This window comes from Phaethon lepturus, unplaced genomic scaffold, assembly GCF_000687285.1.
Source record: "Phaethon lepturus isolate BGI_N335 unplaced genomic scaffold, ASM68728v1 scaffold2819, whole genome shotgun sequence".
Classification (NCBI taxonomy): Eukaryota; Metazoa; Chordata; class Aves; order Phaethontiformes; family Phaethontidae; genus Phaethon; species Phaethon lepturus.
The window spans coordinates 9,114-33,361 of record NW_010563999.1 but is presented as its reverse complement, the minus strand read 5'-3'; the positions used below and the strand labels follow the sequence as shown (position 1 = coordinate 33,361).

Genomic DNA, 24,248 nt, shown 5'->3' with positions numbered 1-24,248 from the left:
AGGCTGCAATAAGGTCTCCCCAGAGCCTTCTCTTCTCCCAACTCTCTCAGCCTTTCTTCATAGGAGAGGTGCTCCATCCCTCGGATCATTTTTGTGGCCTCCTCTGGACCTGCTCCAACAGGTCCATGTCTTTCCTGTGCTGAAGGTTCCAGAGCTGGACGCAGGACTCCAGGTGGGGTCTCACCTGCAGAATCGACTCTCTTGACCTCCTGGCCATGCTTCTGTGGATGCAGCCCAGGATCTGGTTGGCCTTCTGGGCTGTGAGTGCACATCGCCGGCTCATGTCCAGCTTTTCATCCACCAGTATCCTCAAGTCATTCTTGGCAGGGCTGTTCTCAATCCCTTCATCCCCCAGCCTGGACTGATGCCGGGGGTTGCCTCGACCCCGGTTCAAGACCCTGCACCTGGCCTTGTTGAATCTCATGAGATTTGTATGGGCCCATTCTTTGAGCTTGTCCAGGTGCCTCTTGTCATACCTCATGTCATGTCTTACTAAATGCTATTGAAGCTGCAGCCCAAATGCAAGTGTGTTATTTGGAGGAACTGTGTTCCTGAAAGGCTAGAAGATTAAATACAACTCTACAAAAAATTCCACCTAAGAAAGCACTGGAGTTAACTTGAAAAGAAAGGAAAATTTTACTTTGAGCCTAGGCACCTTTCTCAACATTGGGAAATGCCTTTTATACCATATCTTGCTACAGGAATGAAGCCATACTCAGAAGTGCCAGCTAAATTTTGCATTGTGTCGTAGCGTGAATAAAAGTGCTTAATTAACTGGAGGTAGCTGAACAAAAGTCGATCTGTATAAAAAACGTTACCAACAATCCATTCCCATCAGTTTTAGAGCGACGCTTTTGCCAGCGCTGCTGCAGGGAGCCCTGCCTGGTTACAGATCAGGAGAGCACAGTGCTCCGCTGCTGAAAAAGCCCTGCTCCCCGAGACAAAGCTTTCTGCCCCCGCTTTTACCAGCTGGCGCTTGCACACGCTGAGATTTCTGCCAGCTGACAATTACACATTTTGCATTTGCGAACAGTGCGGAGAAACGTGTTGAAGAACTAAGAGGTTAATTATAAAAGTGCGCTGATTGAGAAGACAAGAGTCTGTTTAAATTGGAGACAAGCTTTGAATGTTGTAACTACTTCGACTCTAGGCTTTCATCACCTCAGGATCCATCAGCCAGCCATCTTTTATCTTCTTATGTGTGTGTTCACGTTACAGATGTGACACATTTAACAGACTTAACCGAAACTTTCCAGACCTGATGGAAAATTAGATCAAGCAGTAGTGAGGAAGAGGGAGAAATAAAAAAATAATTATTTTTAAAATAAATGTGCTACTGAACAAGTTTCTTGGTGCACGGTATTCAATAGGAAAAAAAAACAGAACTTAAATCTAACCAAATACTACACATGGATAAATTTATGCTAACAGCTGTTGTAAGAATCGGATGAAAGTACATCTGATAAGTGTAAGCCTAAGTCAGTCACTTGAGGGGATTTAGAAACTAATACACCAAGAGCATGAAGGTAATTTTCAGAGCCAACTTAATTGTTATATACAGTCATATCGACAGAAAGACATTTACCAGATACCAAGTCTTTAATCTAGCAGGCAAGTCTTTGATCAGAGCAGAAACTGGAAATTTGAGATGGAAAAAAAAACCCCAGAACACAAGATATGATGGAGGTTTTACAGGGAAGGTGATTATCGAATTTGCTTAGTAGTACAGAAGCTGTCTGTCCTCTGGAGTCTTTCACACAAGATGAGACAGTTTCCTTCATCTCCAAGTGCTTGGGCATGAGGAGGGAGAAGTTAGATATAATTCTGTGGAATCTCTTTGCAAGAGTTTGAAACAGATTATTACTAATAATTTCTTCTGTCTTTAACGTTGCTGACAGCTATCGGTCATACAGTTGTGCTGCTAACGAGACATCTTTTGTGGAAGAGCAAAATCCAGGAACATACGGGTTTGAAAAAATACAATTTAATGAAACAAAACAAAGTCATATTTAGAATACAAACCAGTTGTTTTCTTGGTACAAAACAAATGCTTCCATGCGGATTGTAACTAACACCTGTTCCTATGTGCAAATGGGGAAGGAAGTTTATATATCCTGTCTGCAATCTCAGACTCTGTGCCCTTCTAAATTTAGAGCTCGCCATTCTTTTCTCTTGCTGACTTCAAGTGGCACAGAGAAGCAGAATCTAATCCCCTTGCATCACGATAGTGTATATGGTTACAGGCTAGATTTCCCACAGACGGCTCTAGCTCTGGTATTTCTTAGGGGTTTTGTTGTTGATTGGGAACCTCGATGGCTTTTTTTTTTTTTTTCAATCCAGTGCTTTCTATTTGATTTTGTTCAGGTGGTTTTAGCCAAGAAATAAATATATTCTTTATTATCAAATAATTAAATTTATAATTAAATAATATATTCATCATCGGTTTTGGTTGGCGAAAGAAATTATATATAAAATAACACAACAATACAACCACACCTTACCTGCAAAGACGTCAAATGTGGGAGTAATTAGTTTAATACAGATTGAAGACTTGAATGAGTACTACTGAAATAGAGTTAAGAAGAAAAATTTGATGCAAATATGGGGATAAAAAGTCTGATATTGTGAAAATTTGTAATCATGAGACTGCATTTTCAGGAGAATTGATGGAAATTGCATCATTTAGGTATTTTTTTAAAAGACTCAGAAACTATAACTTTCTAGACATAGTACTCATATTATTTAGTCTGTGTTAGGGTCTTGTATGGAGATTTATTTATTTTACCATGCCAAAGCAAACTGTTTTCTCTTTGAATCTAATTTGGAACTTCTTCCAGTCAGCCATATGGACAAGGCCATCCTGCTTTGAGAAGAAAATAATTTAAGTACCTAGATAAAATCTATGCAGCACCTCTTTCCTTGAGAACAGGCTTTTGCCTGTTTTATTTTCTAGTGTAGGTGAAGCCATTGGAATTCTGCCATTTGTCTTTACTGAGACTAGGTTTTCACCTCTGATGTTTCATGGTCCTTTGGGAAGTACTGTTAGTGTTGCTTCCAGCAGAAAAGATATTTTTAGCAAGACAGAAATGTCAGTGACAAACCAAATGAGGCATTTTCATTGAAAACTAATGTCATGCCTTCGAGTAGCATCCTCTTTGTATCTGCGCTATTACACTATTAGAGCTGTTAAAATCTATTTTTCATTAATATTAGGCAAATAAAAATACTGAAATATATGTCCATTTGTAACAAGTATAATTGGAGAACAAAGAATTAAGGTATGAGCAAAGACGTGACTAATACAGGGCACTGAAGAGAGAAGCACTACTTTTCATAGATGCGGGCACTCAGCGTATCTGTGAAAAGTACTGTTGTCTAACAGGAATGTCAGCAGTGAGACACAGTACCTTAGAAGGAACCCCTTCTTGCATTCCAGTCACTGGTGTCCTTCACACCAGAGTATTTTGATACTGGCTTTCCAATATCTGAGGTCCAATGTTCCAATGCCTAAAGGTGCCGTGAACCCATAATGTTAGTGAAGCTGATTTTAGGGACGTTCTGTGAAAGTAAAGGTGTCAGTACACATACCTCACTTTGTTTTCAAATACATGTGTATCACTTAGCCGTTTCATATTTTAACGGGTGAAACTAATTGAATCCTGCATGAACTTAGAGTGTGCATGCGTTATTCGTTTAACAGGTAAGGTTTTACTGTTATTTAAATGTTACTTTTCGATGCAAAGTGTTTTCACTCTTTATTTTTTCTTTCCTACTATCCCTGATGGTGAAGGATATTCAGAAACCCTTTTTGCAACCTCCCCAGTCATGCACACTGTCCGTCCAACATTCTATAAGGGTATTGTCTTCCTTTTTTATCATTATCAATGCAATAGAGACAAAATCCTATAAGGGCATGCAGTTGAGGCATTTGCAGTCCGTTCAGTGACATGTGGCATAAAGGGAAGTGTGTACCGCCTTCGTAACTCTGTTCTTTCCTACCATTTCCCATTATCCTGACAATGTTTTCACTTTCCAGCTCTCTGCATTTTACCTCTAGAGGAATAGAAATAGCATTTTCCAGAATTTTGGCAATTAGGTATTTTTAAGTACTTGGCAGTTTTTGTGATACAGGGCATGCTCAGTAGAGTATATAGATTTTACTTTATAATTTCATAGTGTAGTAACTACCTAGGATACAATTACCAAATATGCTACTTTAGTCGCTAATTTCCAGTAATGGAAGCAATGACAAATGTACTATACTTGCCCTCTGTATGGTCTAATTTAACATAGTAGCTTCTTAAAATATTTTTATTTAATGTATGAAGTCACAATTTCGTATTCTGCTTTGTTTTTCTGTTGTGTATTCAGTGCAACCGCTTTATCCAAGGATCAGAAATGTTACAACAGCTGCCGCTGAGACCTATGCCAATATCAGTTGGGAGTATGAGGGACCAGATCATGCGAACTTTTATGTTGAATATGGTGTAGCAGGCAGTAAGAAGTCATTTCATTAAATTTTGCTAAAGTGTTCAGTTATATTTTCAAAGATTTTTATAGTAAATGTGGTCCTAAATTGACCCAGTATTAATGATAGCTCTTAAATGTCTAGAATAATTATTTTTTTAATTTGATCAGGAAGATCAAATAATTTTTGTTTTAATAAATATCAATGTGTAGCAGGTATTCGATGCTTAGATAGAATATCAGCCTTTGTTCCTTTGTATTATTTTATAAATTCTTTTGAACGTGAACTTTTAAAAATGCAGTTTGCATGAAATTGTCTATCATGCAGTGATTACCTTTGTAAAAATATGATTACTTGCATTAAAATAGGATATAACAGTTATCCTAAATTATCCCCAATTCAGGAGAAAAAAAAGAATTAAATGAGAGCCAATAAAAACAATATTCTGTGTTAAATTAAACCATAAAGTAAGGTATCAACCAACTTAGGTGCTTTAATTGGCATAATAGCAGGTTTTAATCTTTGATAAACACACATTTAGCAAATACAGCCAAGATACTGTTCTTCTAAAGTTATGACTAAAGATGACCTATCTGAAAATTGGAATATAAATGCATTTTTCTGGATATTGGTCAAAAAAGCAGCTGAGACTGTACTTGAAAAAGGTAGAAAAGAATGACCTGGAAATATAGTAGGTTCAGATTTCAAAGTAGAAGTTTTCGACTAAAGTAAATATTGACTGAAACTACAGACGTGTAATTTAATTAAATGATTAAAATCTATTTTAATGTACTTTATAATTGCAATTTCAATAAGCCTTTTAAAAATAAATTAAAATAGTATTTCTCTAGTACAATGGAACAAATGTTTAAAATAGTCTAGTAATTCATGTACAATGTCTTCTTCAATATATTGCATGCAATATATTATTTGAAGTCATAATTTTATATGATTTTATTATTTTTTGAGAGAATAGTTCTTTTTTTCAGCCAATCCATAGTTTAGTCAACTAACTGTTAATAGTATTCTGTCTAGAAACTTTCAACAGTACAGAGAAAATTAAAAATCCTATATGTTGTTTTCCTAAAATTTTTGTAGGCAAAGAAGATTGGAAAAAAGAAATTGTAAATGGTTCTCGAAGCTTCTTTGTCTTAAAGGGTTTAACACCAGGAACAGCATATAAAGTCCGGGTTGGTGCTGAGGGCCTGTCTGGTTTTAGGAGTTCAGAGGATGTGTTTGAGACAGGTCCAGGTGAGGCACACCGTACCAATTCTGTATCGTAGTCAGAATCGTGGTAGACCAAGTGCTGAAACGTTGAACTGCTTCTAGCTAAGAGATGTTGTAGCTAGCATCTTTGCATGTTCTTTTTTTTAGAGCAATGTTGACTTATTTTATAAACTCCTAAATAATGCCAGCACACTTACTATGTAGATTATCAATGTTTGCATCCTTTCAATTCACTCTACTTGTCTGTTGTTTATATTAGGGGCAAGATACTCACTGCTCACACTCCATCTTGTGTGCTGTGCACTGGAGATGACCTATTTCATTTATTTCTAATTAATATCATTAGATGGCTATATTTAAATAATGTGTAATTTAATGGAGACAAGTATATATATTTAAAGCTAACAACCTGTATATGATCAGTTTTAATACAAAAAATCTGGGCTAAAATGTTTGCATAATCAGAAGTGCGGATTCAATTTGATGACTGTGTAATCTATTTATCCAAGAGTTAAGAGATTCCTGCCTGTAAACGTTTCTGTTCCTGTCATATACTGGTTTTATGTAGATTTTGAAGTCACAACTATATCCTGTGAATCAATAAGGCTGTTTAAGTTCCTTACGTTGATGTTTCAGTCATATTTCTTCATCAGCAAATCAGTAATGCTTGTCTATTTAACTCAGAGAAAGAGCTTTATTGGAAGTTTTTGGATGTTAGCTGAATACGTCGTTGCCATCACAGCATGTTCTTGGTCAGCTGTTATTATTTGTTGTGTATTTGCTAGCCACTTCTGCTCATTCCAAGCATTTTGGTCAGTACATAGTTACTTAGCAGTAGCCTCACCAACTTCCGAATGTTATGATTTAAGAAAGTAGTTTAAATACGAAAATACACTTGAACAATATGTAATAATTATCAGACAATGGGGTAAATAAGGAATATGCTGGTTTCAAAGTGAGCACTTTCTAAAATCATAATTTTTTGCTTTGTTTTGTTCCATTTCTGTTCACAGTTTATCGTGTTGCAGGAAAGCTTTGAAAACATGGTGCTAAATAACAGTGCCAAGCAAATTTGTAGGGGCTAAACACAGAGGTTATTTATGCCAGGGACAGCTAGTGGTGTAAAGGCAGATATGTAAAATTTTAGGCAAATACATATCCAATGTCTAAAGCAGTAGTAAAGCAAGGATCAAGACTGTAGTATAATTCAAAACAAGCCGAATGGAAACCTTCCCAAAAGCATCTTTCTGCACAAAAAATACTGAGCCAGTTGATAAGGAATCCCGTATGTACCCAGTCACCTTGGCTCATGCCCTTGAGTAGTTAAGGAAGAAGGAACTGTAAAGATGCTCTTTTCTGCTTCTCAGTAACAGAAAGGTTCAGCATTAATTATATGCATAGCATATTTCTACATGCAACAAAAATACATAGCATATTTCTACATACAACAAAAATGTTGTGTCATGCTGTCTTCAGCCTAGATGAAAGCGTTTAAACACTACAAAAAATGAGGTGGACAAAGAGGATAATATTGGAATATGGAATGTGTGCTTAATTAGGAACGAAACTGAAATATTTCATATATGAGACTTTTGCCACATTTTTTTCTTTGACAAGCATTCCTATAGAGCAGCTTCGTAGTGTGCAGGTTTGTCTGTTTGAACATACCAGTACAGTGGATTGCACTGACTCCTGCATTAGCAGTTTACCAAGAGTAAATGTCTTTCTGCCTGAAGCAGATAATTTGCTTAGTGTAAGCAGGAAATGTTGTGCCATTTTTAAAGTTTCAATGAGATCTAGAAACTCTTTCCTACTGGATATGCAATAAGTTAAAGAATACAGGAAGCTACATAAGTAAGTTTTCATCTTTACTCTCTCCCACCTATCTTGCATATTTTTATGCATGACTTGTTTGCTTGATGCTATTTCCTACTACATTTGAATGTTAAATGTGCTTTTGCATTTTGTCACAGTATGTATTATACAACCTTTAATGCCTTATTATAAATGCATATGTGCAAAACTCAAAATATTTTTAACCTTAGAGTGGAAATAAAAATTTATTTTAAGTTGATTTATAATTCAGGGGAAGATTGCCCTTGTGATTTTGTTTTTTAAGACCGCCACTTTTTTTTTTTTTTTTTTTTTTTTTTGATGCTTTTAAGCCAGCTGTCTCAGCCTTTGTCTTAACTGATAAATAACATAGAGACATGGGCTTGAATTCTGGCCTATAACTGAATATCGTTGCATTTTATTGTTGGTGTGCTTGCCAGCACAGTGCAGTCTCTTGTCAGCTAGCTGTCTGCCCAGCAAGGCTGTATCACCTGGAATTGTGTCTAGAAAAGTCAATGCTCCCTTGAAAACAGATTGTCTCTGATGTGCTTTTATGAGCCTTCCCATATAGACAGCTTCTCTAAGGAGAGGTGGAAATCTTTGTGGGGCTCTGGGACTTCCACATTTCTGTGTGTAAAGCTACGAATGCGTTGTGTCCTCCACTTCAGTGGAAGCAAGTCTACAGACCTTCCCTAGCAGATACGGGTGAAACACGTTGTGCCATGAGAGCTGATGTACTCCCAGCATCCAAACAAAGACTGTCTGAGGGTCTCAAGTATAATCCAGTCCTAGTGTGAAGTGACTACTAAGCTGAGATCTGAAGTACTGTTGATCCTTACTAAAATCCTACCTAATGTACTGGCTGTGAATAATCCAATACCGTATCTCATGAAGCCAGAAAAAACAACAAATGCTGAATCAAATGCCATGAGTTATGCATAGGAAGTGTTTTGCATTTCATATTCATGTGGGAAGGTGATCTTTGTCTCTCTTTCCAAATAGAGAGAGGTCTGTTGGGCAACTCTTCATACAGTTTCAAATTCTTGGGTTTGGGGCTGGAGGAGAAGGTGAAGAATGCACAAGATAGATAGGTTTGGATGGATGTCCAACTTCCTCCATTTCATGTCTTCTTCTGTCTGTAGCGCACATCCCTAACTCCTCTCACCCTTCCCACTTTCTTCCAACAGCAAATCCTAAGGCCAGTTGCCTGTCGCAGGTTTCCAAACAGGAGAGTAGAAAATAAACTTCACAGGAAAATCCTCCTATGGCACTGAAGACCAGTAGGAGGGATCAATGCCCCAGACCGCACAGATAATTCCTGTCCTTATTAGTGACTGTAATATTTCCTGTGTAGTTTGCTTACCATTTACATTATCTTCCAGCTCCAGTCAGCATTCGGAGAGAGACGGTGACAGGGAAAGGCTTCCCAGTTGCATTGTGCTAAGTCCTCACTAATGCTAAATCATGGCAATCATGATAAATTGTAGGATGAAGTACAGAATTGAGGAGAGGAAGAAAACATGATGCTTAATAAGGCTTTAAAGGATGCTTCATTGTTGATTTTTAGTTGAAATTTAATGTTAGGGTCTTGAATGACCCATCTGTTTCCCCATTTCAGACTAATGGGAGTGCATTAGCTAATGAGTATTGGCTTTTTATTCAATTTGAGAATGCAATTGACATGTTTGTGTGAATTATAATTTGCAATTTTGTTTCGATAGTTTAATTAATGTAAAATGGTCGAGAGTAGTTTTGAGGTTTGTGAAAAGCAATGTAGTATGTGCACAGGTTTTGCAAAGTAGTTGCTAAGCTTAAATGTTCGCAGAATTCTTACATACTCAAAAGCAAATTCTATGCACATGGACTTGGAACATTTTAAATAATGAAAATATTCACAAAACACAGTATCACTATTTTTTTTAATATGATTTGCACAGTGAATGTCATTTCTGAAGTAATGAAGAATGTATACTGGCTATTATTTATTTGAATTAGCACAGCATTTAAATGCAGCAAAACATTTCATTTTTCTTCTTTTATTCTCTAGCTATGGCAAGTCGGCAGGTAGACATCGCTACTCAAGGGTGGTTCATTGGTCTTATGTGTGCTGTTGCTCTTCTGATCCTGATTTTACTGATTGTTTGCTTCATAAGGAGGAATAAGGGTGGCAAATATCCAGGTATGATATATAACAACAAGAGTGAAAATCAGCTACTGGTAATCCATTAACACAGATTTCAGGTTTACTGGAGGAATTACATTTGCTGTTGGTTTACATTTACGTTGTGTATATGGTAGATCAGTCTTATCATTTGGTAGGCTTGTCAGGAGCAATCTGCCTGTTGGTAGAAAACCTCAATCCATTTAAGCATAAGAAAAGTATCTATCTATTTCCTTCATTCCTGGAGAGTCATATTACTGCATTACCACTTTAGAGAGGTTTGAGCTTTGTTTGAGATACTTGGTCCTCCCACCCCACTTTCTGAAGTCTAATCCAGATGGGTTTAACCCACTAAAATGAGCTGAGTTAGAATTTCATTGGTCAGAAAGTGTGGAAACATCAGATCATACCCACCATGTTGCATTAATGTAGTGGGAACACATTTCCTAGGACAAATCCCTTCATACATTATTTTGTTTCAAATACATTACCCTCCTTCTCAGAATCTGTCTTCAGCCTCTGCATTTTTGCAGCCAAATTTGAAGGTACCATCCTTCAGTTAGGCTGTTTTTTCTTCTGTAAGTTTTTCTTGGTAAGAATTCTTCTTTTTAGTTTTGGGGGGGGTGGGGGTAGTATTAGGCCTAGGAATCACCAAGAATATTTTATAATTTGTAATTAAAATTTGAACTATACAACATACATCTTCTAGGAAAACTCTAATTCCTCTGGGCATACATACTATAAAAGGCATTTATGTGTGTATGTATGTATGTGTGCATATACGTGTCTTACATTTATGTTTATGGAGTAGGTCCATAGACTAAAGCTCTCTTGAAAAGGATAGTGACAACCAGTTTGCATAGAAGAGCAGTGCTGCCTGATAGGATCTCAGAGCAGCTGTGAGGTATGAGTGGATATGAATGGACTTCAGGTGGGCATCAAAGGATAATCTGATGTTTCTTTTTCCTCTCCTACCTACAACAGAAAGGACAACGGCTAACTTTCAAGTAAAATTGTGATTTCAGGAAAAAATTCTGTTCTATATCACAGACTCCAAATGTTTGGAAATTACATAAATATCCAGACTCTGGAATGCTTATCTGAAATCAACTCAAACTTCTTAAAGTTCATAGTATTAATTTGGACATGAAAAAGATAGCTGTACTTACAAAAGTACAAAAGAAAATAAATCCACACTCTGTTTTAATTTCTCCTCCTTGTTTTGACCAGTGCACTTCTGAAAACTTGTGTCAGTGAACACTTAAAACTTTTCCTCTTCGTAGGCAAATCTTTTGTAGCTGAACTTAGCATAGCAGATTATAATCACCTTATTAAATACAAGAATCCTACTTTGCTCAATCTAACTGTTTAATTGTTTTATGGAGAGAACAAAGATTTGTAGTGATAGCAAAAATTAAGTAAGAGAAGCTTCTGTCCCAACCGCCTATGCCCATGGAGAAAAGACAGATGATTAAGGAACACAGTGTTATATGAAAGTTGAATGACAGGCTGAAGATATCATAGGTTTTTTCCTAATATTTGGATTTTTTTTTAAAGAGAAAATGAGATTACAGAGGATATAGGAAAAGTGACTCTTAGTGGAGAGAACTGAGAAACGAGAAGGAAAATTAGGAGGGTGAAACAACTGAAGCGATGAAACTGAAAAGAGTAGCGAGGACTTGGAGTGAGCCACCATCTAGAAGAGGTTAAAACAGAGTAAAAGCATAGAAGGCCGTTGGATGCTATGGTTGTCATTAATTTGTAGAGACCCCTGCTATGCCCTTCTGCAGAATTACTAGGTGTAAGTTATTAATTTTTTTATGCACACATACATATGGATGTACACACACGCGTATAAAAATGCTATCAATTGGCTAGATATGGTAGACTTGACTGTTTATAAAATTCCCAGGTTCAGTATTTACTCCTGTTTATAGCGGTGACTCTAGAGCTAATTATATTTCTTGTGTCACTGCAAATGTACTGTTCCACAGATCGCGACAAATGCAAAACACGAAGTTAACTGACTCTTTTGTCGCAATTTTAACATGTCATCTTGAGATTGCCTGTGGTTTGAAAAAAGTGATACATTATTTCAGTATGAAATCATAGCAGCCAGATACATTTCAAGGTGTTATGCATTATTGTAATTATAGACTTAGAAAATATTGTCAGGAATGATTCATATCGTCTTAATAGCATATAAACTAATGATGTATAAACTAAGTGTGTAAATTACCAGAGTAAAAGATAAGAGATTGTATATTGACTTATGTAACTGTATCTGCTAAAAAAGGGAAAGATTTGAGCAGTGGCCAAAAAAACAGAAATGAAAAGGCAAAGGGAAGAACCATAAAGATAATTCTAGAAGTCAGTATATTGTTTTACTCTGTCAACAATCTTAACTTAGGGGAATATATCTCTTCTATAAATATCTGTCTTCTCAGGTGCTAGTGGGTTTCTGTGTCAAAGGACACCATGCTACATAGGTTGTTTTATAGGGACAAGTTAGATGTGTGGATTTATTCCCACCAGCGAATGATGACTAAACCTATGACAAGGATGTGCAAGAGAGACAATTGTGTTAAATTTAGGTTCCAGTGTAGGTGGTTTTGCTTTGCTTTTGATCATGTTATAGAAAAGAAAAAATGTACAGACCAAACCTATTTTTTCCGATATTAGTAATTCTTAAAATACTACTTAAGATTCTCTGGAGTCTTACTGCATGAAATGAAAGCAGAAAGTGTACAAAATGACAATCAACACAAGTGAATCTGATTCAGTTATATCAATCAGTATGAGAGGAAAATCAAGAGGAAATAAGGAGCCAGGATAAGTAAACCTAAATTATTCAGACTTCAATAAACAATAGCTCTATTAATGACATAAGAAAGTATTTTAGTAGGATTTTTAACAAAACTTTTTGTTCAGTGCTAGAAATGAAGAAAAAGTTTTACTAATTCTGAATGACATACAGTATTTTGTACTTGAGTGAAAATAAAATTTTACAATTAGCAGATCTTTCCCTTCAAAAGAAAAAATGTAACAGCCTAAGGCCCCAGCTCAAAAAATGATTTTTATTCAAACCACATTCCAGCCAAATGTGATCAGTTTGAGAAATCAAGGACTTAAGGTTTCTCGTCTTGCAATTTAATCATAAAAATTACCATTTCAAATATTTTAGTGAAGGAAAAGGAGGACGCACATGCTGATCCAGAAATACAACCTATGAAGGAAGATGATGGAACATTTGGTGAATACAGGTGAGTAACTGATGTGGTTTTTCATGTTCACTGTTCATATCACACATGTACTGTGTTTAATATCACACTTATTAATTCAAAACTAACTTTTTTTCTGTGTTGACAACGATTCTATACTCAGTGTTGTATAGAACTATAGATAGCATTTCAACCACACTATTAGAAGAAAAAAATTTAACTTCCAAGCTTAGAATAAGCCATTCACTAATGCAAGGTGAAATCCAGATTCAAACATGATTGTCTCGAAGTGAGGAATCTTTATTTACAAACCCATCTTTCAGATAGGTAAAATAACAGATACAGTGTCCCAGTTAGGGCACATTTAGCATTATGGGTTTTGAAAATGCATTTTAAATGGCTGCCAGTACTAACACCTAATCCAGTAACAAGGAAGTGATGTTATACACAGAGGTGAAGGAATGTCAGGAATGTCCTACAAGAAAAAACAAATCTTCCTTTCATGTATTTCAGTACAAGATACATAGCAGGCAGCTTCAAAGCATGCAACACAGCTCTTACATAGCTCTTTAATAGAAAGGACTCTCTTCCTTTCTATTAAATGTAGTCTAGGTGAATCTCCTGGTATCACAAAAAGCATACCTCAACAAGTCTGTTCATAGAAAAATTATGAGTATAGTTTACTAAATAAACAGCATTTTATTTGTTGGTTTTTGATTAGTACAGGAAATAATGTTATTGTTTCTAAATATGTCAATATCATTATATTTTACATGGGTGTTAGAATAGATTTTATAATGCATTCCTGTGTCAAAAGCATTGTAGAAGCCCTTTATTATTTTGAAGGTGTGACATTTACAAACGCTCATAGAAAAATCAGTTTTTTCAAGAAGGTTCTACTCTCTTGCCATAGCTTGTTCATATAAGGGAAGTGTTCCTCTTGATCTGACTGGAAAAGGTTTACAGTTCTTAATGCCAAAGACCAGTTTCTGTTTCATCTTCCTTAATTTTAAAAAAATACAATACTCTGTTCTTAGGTTAATGAGTTCAGAATAGTATTTTATTACAGTATTAAGTGCATATGGATTAATTAAATTCAACTGATAAAAAGGGAAGTGTGAAGCAATGTTTGGAAGCAGAGGTAAATAAGTACTGTATAAGTTTTCCTAGGCAGTCCAGTTTGCATTCTCCTTTATTGCTCCTCTGTTTTTCAATACTTGGAACTTTCAGCAGCAGAAACTGACCTCGTACAGAATTGTACAAATTATATGACCTCAATACATGTTTTCTCAGGCAGAATAAGACTATTCAGGTCTGCTTTCATGTGTGACCTGTAGCAAGATTTGAATTTATGTCTCCGTATTCGAGTGGCTTGAGTTAATCTATAGAATCATCTAGTGCTTTATTAAATTATTTCATAATGCATTTATCCACCTCATGTCTGGTGAATGCGGACAGGCGCATGCCAAGCTTTCAGACTTGTTCACATGAAAGAGCTCATCCTATCTACCATGCAAAAACTCCTTTCTAAAATGTATTTCTGTGTAATTAGTCTATATTGGGCTTTCCTCTTTTTTCCTTAGAGACAGGGCAGCAGCAGCAGCAACCAGTCAGATTACAGAAGATATCTTGGCACCCTCTCTGCAGCCCAGCATCACTGCAGTCCCTCAGTTCCCAGTTTGTCTGCCTCACATGACAGTGGTCATGATGCAGTGCTTCCTTGAGGAAAAAGGGTATAGGGTTTCCCTTGAAAAAAAAAGTAATTTTTGAAAGATCTAGGAATTCGAGTATTTTGAACTTTTTTCATCACTTCAGGTCCATTTCTGCTTGGACAGGAAAGAAACTGGACAAGGAAAAGAAAAGAAAAGGTAGCTGTGCCAATTCTCCTGAAGCAGACCCTGTCTTTACCAAAGCAAAGTCTGTGAGATCTGAGAGATCCAACATCTTCAGAAGGTCAGGGGATCAATACTCCAGCACGAGATCAGAGACCTCCTACACCAGGAGGAGGGCTAGGCAGTCTTCAGAGCTTACAAGGGTTAGTTCTGTCTCTGCTTCCCTCTGCCGAGAGGAAAAAAGGTCAGACGAATGGAAGTACAGGCATGGCTCTAGACAACATGCTTCTGAGCAACAGATAATGGGGTCGGAGGAGGGCTCAGATTCTCAGGCAGGACAGCCATCCCCTTTCCAGCAACCCCTCAGCTGCAACTCAATTCGTGGCTCACTGGCAAGGCAGCATTCTCCTCTCCAACACTGGTTCAGCCAGACCCCAGACTACAGCTCAGATTCAGAAGACACTCAGAGCTCCTACCACAGGAAGGTAAGACCTTCTACTACTCCTCACTTCTCTGAATCTGAAAAGAATTCATTAATGAAATCTGTAATTTTGCCTGAGTTAGCTACTGTCTTAAAGGATGCTTTGACAGCAGCCAGGCAAAGTATAACTTCTGTGGCACAGGCGAGGTCCCATTCAGTAAAGCATCCCAGGGTACCAATTAGAGAAGTTCCAGTGGTTCCTCTAGAAGCAACGGGGAGCAGTTCCCAAACTTTTGAGTCTGACCATATGGACAGTTTAAAAGATCAAACAGCTTCTGGGAAGGAGAAATCTGAGGCTGACAAGGCCTTGGAGGTTGAGTCATCCCCTGAAGAAGGGGAAGTGTCATCTGAGTCCCCTACAGAAGACCAAGAAGGACCAGATCCTCTGCGTAAGTTTGACATGGAGAATCAGAATTATCTGTTCAAGCACATAAAGAGAGTGTTAATGCTAGAATCTTCCAAATCTGAATGTGCTTCAGAAGAACTGCCTATCCCCTCTGAAGAAGGCAAGATAGATAAAGCACTTCCTATCCATTCAGCAGTGGAAGATCTTGTCTGTAGGATTTGGGGTAACCCTGAGGCAAAGCATGAAGTCCCGACAGTCCTACATAAACTCTATCCTTTTCCAGTTGATAAAGCTGCTTTGTGGGGGACCTTGCCTCAGGTAGACAGAGCACTGATTACTGGTGATTCTGTACTATCAGTGCCTGCTAGTATGGATGCTCTCCCTAACGATCCTACTGATAGAAAGGTTGAGGAAGCAATTAAAAGATCTTTCAAGCTAGTTGCAGCCCAGCTTGGAGTATCTATCTACTGCACTTATGCTTCTAGAGCATTACTAATATGGTTGGAGGAAGAACAAGCCAGATTCAAAAAGAAATGGGTCCCATCTAGTGCCATGCAGAGAAAACGCAGGCTATGTAAAATTGCAGCTGATTTTATCCATGACGCAGCTGAGGATTCTCTTAGACTCACCATTAAAAATATGGCATGCCTCACTGTAGCCTGGAGAGCTATATGGCTACGTCCTTGGACGTCGTCACTAGATCTGAAATGTAAACTGCTGTCTTTACCATACACAGGTGGCAAGCTATTTGGTGAATCCTTGGTCCGGGTCATGAAGGATTTCTCAGAACACAAACACTCCTTACATCAGCTGAAAAAAAAGAGCTCTGTTGGAAGCTCTTCTTTTTCTTATCCTCACAAGCATCTGAGTTCCTTTCGTTCTCCTCCGAAGTTTAAAGGAGGGAAGGGAAAGTATAAGGTCTCACAGTCATTTCTTGCCAATTACAGAAGGACATCTCACTTTCAGAGAGACACCAGACCATCACGAGGAACTTTCTAAGAACATAGACTTGCTTCCTCCTTTCTCAGAAACTGGGAAGACTGAAAGAATTGGAAATTTATACTGAATAGACTTCAATATTTCTGGACAAGTAAGCCCAATGCTTCTTATTGGGCTTTAAGATTTAAATTATTAAATTACTTAAATCTTAATGACTAAATAAGGTATTCTAGAAAAGTTATAGCTTTCAATTTTAGGGGAGGTTTTTTTGTCACATTCAGTTTCTAGGGCTCCCAGTATTCTTGGGATGGTTGTCCAAACAAAAACTTCTTTGAAGTTTTGCACTCTTCGACTTCATCAAAGAGCATACTTTCTGCAGAACCAGCCAACATCGGATTTTCCTGCCATATCAGTCTAATGAAGGAAATAGTGCTTTAGAAAACATAGGTGTTTTAGGAACCACAGAATGACTGGGTACACTATGTTCCTGTGGCAGGAGTCATACCTGCACTTTTACATAATAAGGGAAAACAGTACCTCTGTAGCAAGCTGCACTACAGTGCAGAAACCAGTGGTTTCCTGAGTTTTAGAAGACTGAGACAGTAAATTGTGGACAGTCAATGCTTACACCAAGAAACTGCAAGAAATACAAAAAGTACCATAAATATATGTTTATTTAGATTAAAATTAAAGACTATCTAGTGCTCCTGTTCACATCAGTGTAGGTGTATAAATCGGCCTTAATTTCCATCCTGGGCCCTAAATCAAGAGAAATTAAGAAGTTACGGTATCTACAGACATGCGGATTCATGGGTAGAGAGAGACTGCAAACATGCATTTCTTAGTTAACTTCACAGCAAGTTAGAAAGTCTAGTGTCTCATTGCAGTCTGCAAAATGTTCTTAGGAAGATCAAACAGGACAAGGCAACTACAGTGGTAGGACTGCTAGTGTGGTTACACCGGACATTTGCACATTTTGTTGCATTATTTTCCCTCTTTTCTTCAATGTTTTGCCACACAATATTTTTCCTAGAAATTCGTGGATATGCTATGGGAGACTTTCTGGAAATGGGTGGTGGAGAGTTCTGAGATTCCTAGATAATATATTACTCTTCCTTCTTGTTCTGGGATGATTAACAATGAGGATATAGTTTGTAACTACAACAGCTTTTTTTTCTCATGTAGTTATTCAAGTTTTATTGCAGCTTTGGTGTGTTTCCAGGGGACCTAGCAATCATAGACTCATAGAATCATTTGGGTTGGAAGGGACCTTAAAAGTTCATCTAGTCCAACCCCCCTGCAACGAGCAGGGACATCTTCATCTAGATCAGGTTGCCCAGAGCCCCGTCCAGCCTGACCTTCAATGTTTCCAGGGCTGGGGCATCTAACCACCTCTCTGGGCAACCTGTGCCACGACCCTTATTGGGAAAAATTTCTTCCTTGTATGTAGTCTGAATCTACCTCTTTTAGTTTAAAACTATTGCCCCTTGTCCTATTGTAACAGGCTCTGCTAAAAAGTCTGTCTCCATCTTTCTTCTAAGCCCCCTTTAAGTACTTGAAGCCTGTAATAAAGTCTCCCCGGAGCCTTCTCTCCTCCAGGATAAACAATCCCAACTCTCTCAGCCTGTCCTCATAGGAGAGGTGTTCCATCCCTCGGATCATTTTTGTGGCCTCCTCTGGACCTGCTCCAACAGGTCCATGTCTTTCCTGTGCTGAGGGCTCCAGAGCTGGACCCAGGACTCCAGTTGGGGTCTCACCAGAGCGGAGTAGAGGGGCAGAATCCCCTCCCTCGACCTGCTGCCCACGCTGCTTTGGATGCAGCCCAGGATACAGTTGGCCTTCTGGGCTGTGAGTGCACATCGCCGGCTCATGTCCAGCTTTTCATCCACCTGTAGCCCCAAGTCCTTCTCGGCAGGGCTGCTCTCAATCTCTTCATTGCCCAGCCTGTACTGATACCGGGGGTTGCCTCGACCCAGGTGAAGGGCCCTGCACTTGCCCTTGATGGTTCTTATTTTGATTCTAGAACATCTGTGTCACTACTTTTTAAATTGGTTCTTTGATTTCCCTTTTTATAATTTTCCACCAGAAATAGTAAAGGTGGAAATCTTGGTTTAATTTCTCTCAGGCAGATTTTTCTTTAAAATTTTCACAATGAGTGAGTCAGGTTCTTTGACTAACAGCAATTTTTTCAACCCTTTGCCATTTAAAGCCAGATCTTAATCTACCAGTTTTTCCAGCTTTTTCCAAGATTAATGACTGAGTATTACAGAAATGCCAAAGAAAATCGACTCAGAAAACTAATATAGATGTGCTTATGTTTTAGCTAGATTAGAAATACTAAAACTTTTTGAAGTCTGGATTGATACAGGTGCATAAGTGTATAGGGAAAGCATTTTTTAGCTGCACAGTCCTATTAATTTAGGAGCGTGAGCAGAAATGTGTTAGATATTGGGGCAGAGGTTCTCCTGGAGCATGCAGGGAAGCCATAGTGTAAGGTACTTCTATGGCTTTACATGACTGCTTATACTTAAACATTTCTGGGCTGTTGACCTGAGGGCACAGGAAAAGTAATTTACTGCCAGCAGTTCTCATTGTCTGCATCCTCGTTCTGCATCCAATAGCCCAGAATGTTTTACCCGTTTTGTTTGTTCTATGTTGCCTTTCATCTGAGAGTTGTGTTATAAGGAAAAGTAGTATATTGCTAACCATATATTGAGTCTTTTTGCATGTCCATGAATGTGGCAAAGTTTAGTGGGAACTAGTTGCCTGCTGGACTGCAGAGGCATCGTAAAACTGTCTTCCCCATTCTGACTGGTTGCTGCATGTACCCATATCTAAGGAAGAAAAATTGAAAAGTTGAAAGAAGAAAGGAGATTTCAAGGTACATATTTCTTTCAATAACTGATGAGCTTGTGAAATGGAAGTACTTTTGTTTAAAAATAAGTTTGTATTTGCACTTACACATGTTATTGTCACCTCTGTACTTCGTGTCTCAATCATTAGCTGCAAGTTTGCTATGTGTTTCATTAAAGTAAGAAGAAAAAGAAACATGCTTTCATATATTACCAATTGTTTATGAAAAATACTTAAATCGTGCTTTTAGAGTGTGCTTTAATATTAAACACCATTCTAACTAAAAGGGCAAGAAATGTGTGTGATACATATCAGTACTTATCAAAATGACTGGTACATATCAGTCTTCACTGAGCAACTTTCATCCCTAAAAAACTAGTATGGAATTTATTTGTAAGACAACAAATAGTAAAAGTACCCGTAGACTTAACTTTCCTGGCTGTCTGATCTAAATATGAAATTCATAGCCTTTCTTACCTCTTGTTTTGTTCCCTCCCAGTACTTATTGTCTTACTATTAATTGTATGCACTGCATACATGACACATTTCAAAAATAACTTCTGTTTTCCACTAATTTTAGTCAACCCAATCTGTACTTTAGTTTTAATTTCAAGATATTACAATAGATAAGTATAAAAGACAGTAAGCAAAATCACTTATGATCTATCCTGGTTGCCTTTTGGGATATTTTTATGAACAATCATAAGCAAGATTAGCAAATCTTGCAGATAATTGTATCAAAATTTATGGCTTTAACATGTTTTTACAGTATATTATTCTGTATATATTCTACAATATATTCTACAGCCTAAGGTGTTCTATAGCTCTTTGGGCATCAATATTCATAATGCAACAATTCAGCAGCTTTTGCAGTTTGCTTCTTGGCAGCACACAGAACATACATTCATTTCCTCAGAGCACCAGGGTCCCTTCTCTGTTCCGCACCCCCAGGGTTACAAAAGTGCTGTCCAAAACATTGGTATCTTCTTTCTTTTTCCCCTCTCCTACTTGGTGGTTTTTTTTTCTCCCTCGATTTCTTTCCCGTCCACCCAAAATGTTGCATTCATCTAATACAAGAGTCATAATTCAGTTTGATAAAGAATATATCGTACCATGGCATATGTTTCCTTTTCCTGAACAAGGAGTGGAAAGCACCCTGGATAATCCCACTTGTTTTTCACTGCCAGAGTCTTGGCAGAATCTCTTTCTGGACTTGTATAGTGCAAAAAGAGAGGGAATCCCCGGGTTCAGATTTGTTTTTTGCATCTTCTGTAACTGTGCTCTCACACTAGCGTGCACCTCCACGCAGGTACACTCCTGGGTAAATCTGCAGTTTTGTTTGTTTGTTTTTAATTATACAGACAGTAGAATCCGCATCCTTACTAAAATATAGGAAAATCACAGACACAATGCAACCAACTGTGTAAGTATTTCTTCATTGTTTGGCTTATAAATAAATTTTGTTTACAAAAATATAAACAAGAAAACCCTAAGAGCAACCCGAAGCAGAAGTTCCCATACTCAGATTTATCTAAGTTACAAATGAAAATCGAGCTTTTTATTGCATTAAACACAAAGATTTGGATATTTTTAATACAGTGATGGTGTATAATGTATTTACTGTATATTCCAGCCTCATGAATTACACTGGATAGGGTCACACTTTAGAATATTTGCACAGCGTTTGTTGACCAGGTGAAATATGGTACAAATGCAATTTTAATTTATTTTCATTCCTACATATTATGCTGTAAGCAATTATAAAGTTATTCACCTAAAATTAAACAGCAAACCATATGCGCAATGTTCTTTACTAAATGGTATTACCCAGAAAGCATTGACCAGGTCATTCTTCTTTGGGAATAGGACCGGTTACTGTTTCAAAGTGAGGCTCTGGGCTTCATTTGGCTTGAGTAGCCTGTTTTAATGACTCTAATGCCCTCTGATGAGGGCAATGGAGCAACTATGTTGTGTGTGATTTTTGAATACTTGATTCTATCTTCACCCTTTTAAATATAGGGTCCTTCCAAACTGAACTCTCTTCAGTAAAGTCGTCGTAATCTGCTTGTGTTTTCACTGTTCTAAACATTTGCACTTTGCTGCTGGATGCTTGACATTTTGGCGTAGCATTCTTTTAAATGTTACTAGCCTATATGTTTGCAACATCAGTGAGCACAGAAGATCAATGATACGATATTTATCCTCACGCCACACAGCAATAACTAAACAAAGTCAAGACTAATACAGGCGAGTTTAGAGTTTTTGCCTTTGTGTATTTTAAACATGAAGGTTTTCTTACATGTTAATAAGATAGATATTCCTAACACTTCTTTCTTGTGTATACATAGAAGGATAAAATCTCTAGTATGCTTTTTCTGTAAGTATATGCATATTAGAAGCGTGCTTCTTTCAGAATGTGATAACTTAGAGTCTTCCAAAGCCAGAAAAAAGATGAGGAGATGAAGAGAAGCAGCTTGATGGAAAATTGGTGTAATGGTTTTCTAGCAATAGTGAAGTGTTTCTCAGCAGGTCATTAGCTAACGATACAATCTGTGTATATGTTATATATATAATTTCTCTAGGTGTTCAAATATATTAATTAGGGAAAAAAAAAGAAAATACATTATTGGAAGAACTAAGATACTTCTTTTTTAGGAATTAAAATAATTTGCTGAATATATATTCAGTCTAATATTGTGGATATTGAAAAATGTATTTTAATTTCTTTGATATTCTAGACACGTTTCTTTGTATTTTCCATAAGGTAAATAAAAACCAAAAATCACTTACTCTTTTGTAGCCTGCATGCAAATAAAGACACATGTTCTGGTTAAGACAAGGTGAATAATTGCACCTAAAAGTGCAGCTGGCAATAGTGTTTTTGGAGCTGCTGCTCCAAAATCTTCATCTTGAAACTGAAGTGCAGTGTTAAGGATTCTGAAAAGAGCCAAACTACATCAATTTCATGAAATACAAGCCTACTGCAGCTGCAGATTTATTTGAGGATGCTGATGGTGCTGCAGCTTTCCCACTGACAAGGGAAAGACCACAGGACTTTGCCCCAGGGTCCTCTCCTCCCCGCCTTTCTTTCCTTTTTCTGTTGTCCTCCAAATCACCATCATCATTGTCAGAACGTGTTATCAGTTATGGATTAGGATAGAGCGGTTGATCTGATAAGTAATGAAAAAAGCTAAGCATGCTCTCAACTCCTCAGTTCTAGCTACTGTAAGGTAAATTGTTGCTTCACCTCTAATACAGTAAAAGTTTTAGCAATTTTAAGAGCAACTTATTATTGATAAAATACTGATCACTATCAGGATATGGACTTTGCTTTTCTTCTTAGGCTATTTTCATTTGTTTCTTCTGCACCCTTTTAATGGAATATGTAGGTCTCTTGAAAGGTAAGGTTGAAAATTGCAAGCCTGGCCTGCATTATGTAACAAATTATTTGAAATGCAGCACTTCTATTTTCTTTATACTAGTAAAGAAAATCAGTATATTTCATTTAACCAAATTCATTCTTCATTCATGTTCAAGGAGTCCAAGAAATTACAAAGTTTAACAGACTAACTTCACGGCACATCATAAGCTTGTTACTTTGTAGAACGAATAAATTATTTTTTTTATAACTTTACAACCCACATTTTAATGCTTGCAGTTGCATCTAAATTGCTTCCAAGCCAAGGGCACAGGCCTCATCATTGAACAGTCATGCACGATGGGAGGAGGAAAAAAAAAGAAACCACAGACACTCCCCCCTCAGAGCCCCCCTCCCTCCACTGAAGACATTCTCTGTTTAAACCATTCCTACACCATGCATTCATGTCAACTGCATCATATTGATTTGTCTCTACAATGTAGTGTGGGTTTACTAAAGGATTATAGGGCTGCCCACATGCTTTTTATAAACTCTGCATGCATGGCTGATTTTGTCTTGCTATATAATACATGAGCTAATTCCTTTTGTTTGTTTGTTTGTGTCTCCAGTGATGCAGAGGACCATAAACCTCTAAAAAAAGGAAGCCGGACACCTTCAGACAGAACTGTGAAAAAAGAAGACAGTGATGATAGTTTAGTTGACTATGGAGAAGGTGTAAATGGTCAGTTCAATGAGGATGGCTCCTTTATTGGACAGTATAGTGGTAAAAAAGAGAAAGAACCTGCAGAAGGAAATGAAAGCTCTGAGGCTCCTTCTCCTGTAAATGCCATGAATTCATTTGTGTAACCACAGAACTTGATCCCCTTGTGTCTTCAGTTTGTTTAAAGCCCTTGTACATCCTCCTTCTCATACTATGAACATGCAGGTAACGGAGCTCCTCACCACAAGATGTTTATGCTATGAGAATATGCAGGTCAATACAATTATACAGCATAATGACACATTAAGTGGTATCTTAGTATGAATCAAAATACAAAATTCAAATTTTGTTCAAAACTTGGATATTTTTACTTTTTTTAGAAGGAACTGACACAAACAATAACATCGACTTATAATTTCGTTTCCTGTTGAAAATACAGTATAATGCATGGAAAAAAAAGCTACACAATTCACAGATAATCTCGTGTACACTATAAAAACATGGTTTGACAATGTTACGCAGTCCTCAGCTGAATCCCTGGATATGAATTCTGTTTTCATTGTCAGAGTGTTATAGTAGTATTACATAGAACTTCAATGTCTTTGTGGACATTGTTGTGAAATTGGTGACTTAATGTCTAGCTATCATATGTCTTTTTGCAAGACACTTAGGAACAGTTTGTACAGTATATAATTGCTAAATGATTTAAGTATGACACTTGCATTTGCTGATGCTTAATGAGACCCTATTATCTGCTCTTTGCTCCTATTACTTTATAGCCTTTTTAATCTATCAAGTATTACAGCAG

At 37.3% G+C, this 24,248-nt stretch overlaps 1 protein-coding gene across 7 annotated transcripts in view; it reads left to right on the top strand.

Moving 5' to 3' along the window:
• Positions 1-24,045, top strand: part of NRCAM (neuronal cell adhesion molecule) — a 73,230-nt gene extending 49,185 nt beyond the window's left edge. For 4 of the 7 annotated variants that reach the window (XM_010294708.1, XM_010294709.1, XM_010294707.1 and 1 more), the window contains 3 exons: positions 9,576-9,707; positions 12,874-12,952; positions 23,349-24,045. In XM_010294708.1, the coding sequence (XP_010293010.1) occupies positions 9,576-9,707; positions 12,874-12,952; positions 23,349-23,586 (449 nt within the window). In that variant the 3' untranslated portion in view covers positions 23,587-24,045. Of the gene's footprint in view, positions 1-4,371; positions 4,498-5,566; positions 5,720-9,575; positions 9,708-12,873; positions 12,953-22,750; positions 22,763-23,348 lie in introns of all 7 variants that reach the window. The other 3 variants (XM_010294705.1, XM_010294703.1, XM_010294704.1) reach the window with 2 other exon arrangements.
• The last annotated feature ends 203 nt before the right edge of the window (positions 24,046-24,248 follow it).